Source organism: Brachyhypopomus gauderio, chromosome 21 (genome assembly GCF_052324685.1).
Source record: "Brachyhypopomus gauderio isolate BG-103 chromosome 21, BGAUD_0.2, whole genome shotgun sequence".
NCBI classification, from domain to species: domain Eukaryota; kingdom Metazoa; phylum Chordata; class Actinopteri; order Gymnotiformes; family Hypopomidae; genus Brachyhypopomus; species Brachyhypopomus gauderio.
Window position 1 is genome coordinate 8,914,526 of NC_135231.1, and position 9,238 is coordinate 8,923,763.

Here is a 9,238-nt window from a genome sequence, read left to right on the forward strand (position 1 = left end):
CTTATTGCTGTTGCGCCCCGGGGCCTAGACAAGGGTCGTAACAGGTCCGTAAGCTGTTTTACTCTGTTCGTTCTAATGTTTTATTACCTGTGGGGCCATGGAGTGTGTGTGAGGACAATACAAAAGACAATGAGGTAGGATGCTTGACCAAATGGTAGGACAAATGCTAATTGGCTGCTGTGTTTTCCCTCGTGCACCTTTTATTCTAACCACTGAGACTCAGCAGGTTCACTCAGGAGGTTCAGCCCAGGAGACTGTACACAAAAGCATTTAACTTCTATTGTACATGTGATATGATACACTGGTTCCCAGAAGACCTATTTTTAAAGGGGTGTGATATTTTCATGGTCCTACTGCAGGTCACGTTTTTGTAACATCATATTTGGAAGTGGATTTGGACATAAACAATCGACATGTGGACAAGCAGCATGATTCCACAATCATGAAATGTTTGCATGTGTTATGAACGAAGAAATTCCAAGTTTCCAAAATGCTTAATGTTCAAATCCCCCTCGCAGGCTGGGTGGAAAAAAAAGACAAAAGTCAAAGTAATGCATGAAGATCTTTTTATTACTGGGGAATACTGAAGAATATTAGAAAACCACATATTTAGTTATCCAACTCAGTTATTTTATCACATCCGAACGATACCAGATCAATCATGGAATTTGGTAAGGCTGCTGGATTAATTTTGTTCCTCTGGAGAGAGGAGATGTAGTTTACAGTATATGAGAGAGGAGAGAGGATGTAGTTTATAGTATACATGTCTGAATTTTATCTTCACCTTGGCTGACACATTATCATTTTAGTGTGAGGCACTATATAAATAAAATGTATTACTAAAGTTACTTATTATTTACTCTTGTAAACTTTTCTTATCATTTTCTTAAACTTATTTTATTAGACTTATGTCATTGTTACAATGATCCAAAGTTATTTAGTCTATATATTTTTCTAACAAAGTAATAGATTAACACAATACTAGGGGCTCCCAGAGTGCACTTGGGAAACACCTGTAGTTAGTTTCCCTGAGAGCATTTCAGGAGGCCTGAATTGTATGTATTGTCTCAAATACACACTTTGGTTTTGAGTGGCGTATTTCTACTAAACCTGAAGGTTTTCAGGACATAGCCTTAGTAAATGGATATTTCTGGCTATGTTTGTGCAGTACTATATAAACATTCATTATGGATCATATTAACATTAACAATTGGTCCTTTTCACATTATCACATTTTTCCATAATCTAAATTAATACAGTGCCTTTAATTGTTCCCTGTGATAATAGGTTCATAAATAATTCCAAATACTCATTATATTTCTTGGCTTTAGAAATGAAGTAGCTTTAAAAAGATACTAGTAGATAAACTGGATAGTAACAGATACTAATAATCAAGTGAACATGACCAGAGGGTAACGTGTTATTTTGTGGTGTTTAAGGAGAGTTGTTTTTTGTGTGGAGACAGCTGGTGTGGAGAAGTTGGACTCTGTCGACGGACTTCACCTAACACTGGACGACATGGAAACAGAGAAGTCAAACACTCCATGATGCCCCTCCCACTGCAGTGACACATGTCCCATTAGCCAATCAGAGGAAATATACCCAATAACATTCAAAGGTTCCTAGTAAAAGCTCCAAAGGCACTAACAGCTCTATAGGGGATGATAAATAAGTGTCTGTTACTGTGAATACAGATGTTCATTCTTCTGCCATTTTTCTTCTGCAGACATATTGTGTGCTTCCTTTCAGATCGTGGAAACATGACTCATCACTGAGCCTCTTTCTTGTGAATGCTAACGTGATCAGATACGCAGGCACACAAAAGCAGCACTAAGACTCTTTCCCAGGCAATAGGCTGCATCAAATATCAGATGAGGTCTGATTGTTTAGTATTTTAAAAGCTATCAGAACGTCTCCATGTTGTCGGGCCCACACGTACCGTTAGTTAAGCCACATTTCTCCTCCTGCGGTAGAGCACTGGAAAAGAGTATAATATACAATTTGAAAATAACGTTTAATTGAAATATGCTCAAGAAATGTCAACTTAAAGATATGTGCAGTTTATTTTCTCGCGTTTCTCTATATAGACTTCAGTTTATAAAGATCAAAAGAAAATCAAATAAACTTTTAGTAGCTTTTGGGTCAGAAATATTCCTGTTTACTTTTTAAATTTTTAATTCACTTAATATATATATAGGTAGTTAGATTTTTCAGGGTAACGTACCAACTCCAATGTTGGTCCCCTGGCAGAACACTGAAAGGTAAGAGATTCATGTCTTATTCATGTAATAATAATAATAATAATAATAAATAATAACAATAACAAAACACATGTGGGCATTATACTGAAAATCAAGCACAGTGATTAACCACAGTTTTTTCATATATATATATAAAAAAACAATAATCAAGCTAACAATAAATCCATATTTTTTTTAAAGAAAACCCAATCCAGAAATGCAGCAGCGTACCTGAGTATATCCTGCTGGAGCAGTACGGGACAGTACTCGCGTCTGGGTTGACCGGAGCTACCATGACCGAGTACATGTTACCGCATGTGACGTTGCCCATGTCACAAGTGCTGCCCCCTGGGCCGGGGCTGCAGGTGTAGTTCCCGCCCTTTCCGGAGACCTGGGCTGTGTAGTTGCTCTGGGCCGTGGCTGCACTCCACTGCACACGCAGGGTGCTGTTGGAGCGTCTGTAGAAACGGATCCCCGATGGACAGCACTGGCCTGCAGGGGGCAGCCAAGAGGGCGGCGCGTGTGTGAGACAGGAGAAGAAGGGTCAGCTGGAAGGCGTGATCTGTTTTGTCTGTGAGGATACACCTGTGGTGTTACATGATGCCAGCTACCAATTCAGCCGTTGTAGCTTTTAAAAAGATTTAAGATCATATGTTTTAATGGACTGAACTGGAAAGCTTTAGACTTAGTTGAGGGTCTTATTTTTAAATTAATTAATTAGTTTTTTCTTTTCAGAGTTATTATTTAAGACTTTTTGACATTTTGACAACAGAACGATCTAGAAAAAGGCAGCGTGTATGCATGTTTGAAGCTACCCTAAATATGTTTGGGTGGGTGTGTTAGTGAGGGTGGATGGAGGGTGGGGTAAGGGAGGGTGGAGTGAGGGTGGGTGGGGTGTGGGATGGGTGGGTGTTGTCAGATCTTTCCACTCACTGGTAGAGAAGCTGTGGTACGTGCAAGGCTGCATCTTTCCTGACGGGCTGATGGCGTTAAGGATGACGGTGTAGTTCGTGCCGCAGGTGATACAGCCTATCAGGCAGCTGGACTGTGCAGAGTGGCACTTGGCTCCGCCCCACGGGGACGTCAGCGATGCGATGAAGGACTGAGCTCCACGTGCCACCGACCAGGTGACATTACTAAAGGCCTGCGTCACCTGAGTCACAGTCAGGTTGTCTGGGCAACACGGAGCTAAAGGGAGACACACGGTAGAGCCAGATGTACAACACATGGCCAGGACTGGTCTGGGATCAGAATTACAGATTCTGTATTGTTTTGTTTACTCTTAGGTACTTTAAAATTGTGGAGCATGTAAGTAGCAATTTAGTTACTTTCCAGAATTTCATTTAACATCCAACACATGATGTAGACTCTGCGTTTCTCACTATAACATTATAACACAAGAACATCTCATGTGACGTTTCCCCTGGAGCTCCTAGAACATCTTCTCAGCCCTGACACAACCAAACTTTACTTCTCCAAAACCAGAATCTCTGGCCGGTGAATCAGCATGGTTCATATATGGGAATGTTACCTGTCTCGAAAGGTACACTGAAGCTGGGTATGCTCTGCCCTGCCGTTGTGGCCGCAGTGACGTAGACCTGGTAGGAGAAGCCACAGAGCAACCCCGTCACCGTACAGGACGCCCCTGTTGACTGACAGGTGCAGGTGCTGCCCTGCGCGTTAGTGGCGGTGACGGTGTAGTTGGCGGCCATGTTTGAACCGCTCCAGGTGACACTGATGGAGGCGGAGCTGCTCTGGCTAATGGCCACGCCCACTGGCGTGCACGGAACTGTGGGAAGTGAGAAACAGAAAGAGCGGAAAGAGTGTTTAGCAAGAGACATTATTGGAAATCGGAAGAATTTACGCGCATTATCTTGGTGTTGGCCTTACATTTAGAAAATATGTTTCACCTTTATGTGTGTGGCGTGTGGTACCTGTTTTGTGTGTGCATATTTGTGTGTGCACAATCAACATGTTTTAGTGTGTACGCACATGTGTATCTGTGCTACCTGTTTCACGTGTGCGCATATGTACATGTGCTACCTGTTTCATGTTTGCATGTGTCTGTGTGCGTAACCTGTTTCACGTGTTCATGTGTCTGTGTGCGTAACCTGTTTCACGTGTGCATGTGTCTGTGTGCTTAACCTGTTTCACATGTGCATGTGTCTGTGTGCGTAACCTGTTTCACGTGTGCATGTGTCTGTGTGCGTAACCTGTTTCACGTGTGCATGTATCTGTGTGCGTAACCTGTTTCACGTGTGCATGTGTCTGTGTGCGTAACCTGATTCACGTGTGCATGTGTCTGTGTGTGTAACCTGTTTCACGTGTGCATGTGTCTGTGTGCGTAACCTGTTTCACGTGTGCATGTGTCTGTGTGCGTAACCTGTTTCACGTGTGCATGTGTCTGTGTGCGTAACCTGTTTCACGTGTGTTCATATGTCTGTTTGCGTAACCTGTTTTACGTGTGTTCATATGTCTGTGTGCGTAACCTGTTTCACGTGTGCATGTGTCTGTGTGCATAACCTGTTTCACGTGTGCATGTGTCTGTGTGCGTAACCTGTTTCATGTGTGCATGTGTCTGCGTGCATAACCTGTTTCACGTGTGCATGTGTCTGTGTGCGTAACCTGTTTCACGTGTGCATCTGTCTGTGTGCGTAACCTGTGTCACGTGTGCATGTGTCTGTGTGCGTAACCTGTTTCGCGTGTCTGGGGGCTGCAGGAGAGGTTACAGCCCTGGATCTCATTACAGGGGATGACGGCCACGCTGTAATTGGTGTTGCATGTGAGGCTGGACATCACGCAGATGGGCGACGTGTCATTACAGATCACGTTGGGCGCGCCATTGGCCGCCGCCCACGTCTGGTAGGAGTCGGCTCCACGCACCGGCGTCCACTCCATCTCCAGCGTCTCGGGAGACGGAGCCCACACGGTCATGTTAGCAGGACAGCAGGGCACTGCAAGCAGGAGGGTGAGCAGCAGATGAGCATGGCTGGGTGTGTACAAGCAGCTCGGAAGGTTTGTCTGACTTTTTGCGTAAAAATAAACGCTACAGCTGTCGTGGCTGCGATTGTGTGTAGCGTGCGACTCTGTGCGAGCCCCCCTGTACGTTTCTCTGCATGGGCGCCTACCGCTGGTCTTGTTGAGCACAGGTCCGGGGGCGCTGACCCCAGCCTGGTTGGTACTGAACACTCTGAGAGTGTAGGTGTAGCCGCAGGTGCAGACGAAGGGACAGGAGGTGCCTGTGGTGTTGCAGGACTGCTCCACGCCATCGTCCCGCTTGACACAGGCCGTGTAGTAGTCGGTGTAGGACGTAAGGTTCCACACCAGCGAGCAGTTACCGCCCGCCAGCTCGTCCACGCGGATGAGATCCGGAGGACACGGGACTGGGGATTAATACGAGAGCAAGAGTGAGAAAACAATGATATTGTGTCCTTCATGACTCGCTGGAACGGACTCTAGGAACGGAACGGAAATTATGGCTGAAGGGGACAGAAATATACGAGGGCAGAAGGCCATGACGTGTTATATTAAGATTCGTCTTACTGCAGGTAACCGATGGGAGTGATGTGTGGAGATTTTCTAGTATGGACCACAAGCATTTGAAAGCGTTGGACGGGCCGGAGAGTTTTGGAGGGTAAACCGAATAATAAAGAATTGTAGTAATTAAAGTAAGAATTTAACTAATCTGGAGGTAATGAATGCATGAATCAGAATCTCAGGGTCCTTAAGAGCGAAGCCAGGTGATATTACAGAGATGGATATACATATAATATACAAATACGATATGTATAACCAAGTGTGTGTGTGTTTGTGTTTGTGTGTGTGTGTGTTTGCATGAACCACCCTTGTCCAACTCACCGGTGTAGAAGCTTATTGGGTTGGAGGGTGGGCTCGGTCCAGCCTGGTTTACGGCAGTGATGGAGGTGGTGAGGACCTGCCCACACCCTCCCACCATCAGAGTGCAGGGGCTCGCTGCAGACGAGCAGTTGACGCCAGTCGAGCTTGTGGCCACGTACAGGTTGGCGCCCTGAACCGAGGACCAGGAGACAGACACGGCCCACACGCCATTCACCAACACTCCCTGCAGTGCCACAGACTGTGGAGAGGAGGGACCTGTGGACATGGACATACACGCATAAACACGTGTGCCAAGACACTCACACACACATAGTGCTGCAGGTTACACACTAAGCTGAAGATATTAAAATATGAACAATCTCTTGACTCCTGGGTGAACAAGAGCATACAGCACCTGAGCAGCAGGACATGAGGACTGTGATTTGAGAACCTGTGAGCTGTGACAAAATCGGTTTCTTGAGGATGTACGTACACCTGTCAGGCCATTTACACTAACTATTAAATTATTCATTAATTATTCATTGGGTCATTGTTTCATACTGCACACATCTCTGTGTGGATCTGACTACACCCACCCATCCACCGTCACTAACACACCCACCCTCCCTGGACCCCACCCTGCCTCCACCTTCACTAACACACCCACCCATCCCTCACCCCACCCTCTCTCCACCCTCACACATCACTCCTGTTGCCCTGAAAAACACACAGGAGGTGTGAATGTCGTGCCTGGTGTCCATTACGCCCCGCCCCTCTTACGGGTGATCTGGCAGACGGTGGCGCTGTCCCCGGGGATGTTGTCGGGGCTCCAGCCGTTGACGGTGATGCAGTAGGGGACACCAGCGTCCAGCCCTCCGAGGGCCAGAGAGACGCTGGTGGTGTTGCCGGAGCTCAGCTGCAGGGTGTTGTTGCGGGTGACGGTGTAGCTGTAGAGCACGGCATTGGGCACCGGAGCCCAGGACACCAGGACGCTGCTGTTGGTGGGGGAGCTGCTGTTGAGCTGAGGGGGGGGCAGCGCTGCTCATAGGGGGGGGGGGGGGGGGGCAAGTATAGGGGGCAAGTATCAGTTATCAGTCGGAGGATCAACATGATTCTTGACTTGAAAGGATATCTTAGCCTGTTTGGATCCAGCTAATCACTAAAATGATTAAGTAAATCAGATGTGATATGAAAGCACCAATTGTGTGTGAACCGTGTAATATTCGGTCCTATTGTGAGAATATATGACTTTTGCTGCCCCATGTGATAAACGGACATGACCTATTTCAATGTCTGAGATCATTGCTTTCTCCGGGCGATGTTGTCAGAAATAGTCAGCCACCATTAATGATATGTTGAAACTGCCCTACACCTAAAGGGCTAGGAAGGATACTGTTACTAAAGATGCATGCTAAGCTAACACCCAACCACTTCCCCCAAGGTGAACTCTTTACTCTGGTGACAAGGTAACAATTAGATCACCATGAGGCCAAACATGAGCCAAATCCTAATATGTCAACAACTGTTTTAGTGAGTGAGGAGATCGAATGTCCAGATCGGGCCCAAGGTCGGGTGTCTTCCTGAGGAGAGCAGATTGAGGGGAAAGATACCTGTTTTTGCTGAAATCTGGCTGGACGGCTGGCTCCTGCCACCGCTGTTGGCGGACATGACACTGAAGAGGTAGTTGGTGTACGGCTGCAGGCCAGAAACCGTGCCAGGAGAGTTTGTTGTGAGAACCTCAGAGAAGAATGAGCCATCGGCAGTTTCGGCACGTAGTACGTAGGAGGTAGCGCCCGCAACCTCAACAAAGCCCACGGTCACACTCTGGCTCTGCTTGAAGATGGCCGTCTCGATGATGGGAATGTTCGGAGCTGACATGACACAGAGAGGCAGTCACTGCACTTTTTGATACATGAATGCTGGAATCCAATGGGGTACATATCACTCGGACTTCTATGAGTGCATACATAGGATAGTCTTAACACTGATTCTAAACACTGCACATTGCAAAGTGAATTAACAAGTTCTCATCCCGTTCACATTCGTAATTCATTTCGGATACATACCGGTATATCCATTGGCACTACTTTGTTTTAGCACAGACAAGGAGTTGTCCAGTGCCTCCACCCTAAAGGTGTAGGCAGTGTTGGGTGTGAGGGGGCTCACAGACCCAATGATGGTGTAAGGACTGAAGCTGGTGAAGACCACGGGATCAGGAGAGTTCTGCGGAGTTGCTGACACTCTGAAGGAGGCCGTGCCCGGGTAGCTGTTCCACCGCAGCACGACGCTTTTCGAGGTGACCGTGTATATGCTAACGCTCAGAGTGGTCCCTGGAAGATCACCAACACTGGATTTACACTCAGATACTTTGAGAAAGAAAATCAGATCTTAATCTAGTCAATTTTAGTGGATTTACAAGATGCCACTGTGCACATAGAATCAATAGGTTATATGAGATTTATTGCAATTCAGAAAATACAGCAAACAGTTTTTACAGCAATGAGTTATTATATTATAATATGAATTAGAATGTATTTTAATCCCAGAGATTTTACCTTGTACAGAATTCTGTGAATAAGAGAGAAAAATATATTGGCATTAAAAAAATTCATAACTCATAAAAATAAAGAATTCTAAATCCTAAAAATGTTCCTAATCAAAATTGCACATCATAATTTCCAAACTATTCATGTCCATCATTTACAGACAGAAGAATCACATACCTGCAACAAAACTGCACAAAAAAGGATCCAAAATGTCATGCCATGAAGGTCCATCACCTTATATTCTGTTCAAGTGTAATATCCAGCTGGATCTTGTTCAAGCCGTTATATTTAATATCTTTTGCCTCTTGTGCAACAGTGATTCATACTTTTCTTGCTGTTAACTAAAATACATCAGGTTAGACCCGCCTCAGAGAGGGAACTGACCAATCAGAAGTAGAGTAATTTGGACACCTCCAGGCAGAAGGTGGTGATTTGGTTCATTTTTCACAGTATAATTTACATTGGTATCACAACAAGTGCATTTCTCTAAACAAACAGCTAAACTCAATTTAGGTCATCAGAATCCCTATGAACAAGGCAATCAAAATATTTAGTCATGTTATCAGTGCAACACTGTACACTAAGGGTATTGTGTAGGACTTGTGAGAAAGCTGC

The 9,238-nt window shown here is 45.4% G+C and overlaps 1 protein-coding gene across 1 annotated transcript; it reads right to left on the reverse strand.

Annotated features, from left to right (window-relative positions):
- Positions 1 to 562: 562 nt before the first annotated feature.
- LOC143484933 (fibronectin type III domain-containing protein 7-like) lies at positions 563 to 8,923 on the reverse strand. The gene is made up of 14 exons (XM_076984000.1): positions 8,801 to 8,923; positions 8,633 to 8,645; positions 8,144 to 8,407; positions 7,688 to 7,948; positions 6,858 to 7,115; positions 6,099 to 6,353; positions 5,369 to 5,623; positions 4,934 to 5,194; positions 3,772 to 4,029; positions 3,174 to 3,428; positions 2,472 to 2,732; positions 2,225 to 2,254; positions 1,940 to 1,977; positions 563 to 1,509 (listed from the first exon to the last, which is right to left on the reverse strand). Exons 1-13 carry the CDS (start codon positions 8,852 to 8,854, stop codon positions 1,946 to 1,948), a joined length of 2,457 nt encoding a protein of 818 aa, XP_076840115.1. The 5' UTR covers positions 8,855 to 8,923; the 3' UTR covers positions 563 to 1,509; positions 1,940 to 1,945.
- Positions 8,924 to 9,238: the final 315 nt, after the last annotated feature.

Bases quoted from the DNA above. Each gene is read 5' to 3' on its own strand.
- LOC143484933 (XM_076984000.1), bottom strand. From the start codon at position 8,854: ATGGACCTTCATGGCATGACATTTTGGATCCTTTTTTGTGCAGTTTTG. The intron at 5,624-6,098 runs GTGAGTTGGACA...ATTAATCCCCAG, and splicing joins CCCAATAAGCTTCTACACCG to TCCCGTGTCCTCCGGATCTC. The intron at 3,429-3,771 runs GTAACATTCCCA...GTCTCCCTTTAG, and splicing joins CAGTGTACCTTTCGAGACAG to CTCCGTGTTGCCCAGACAAC.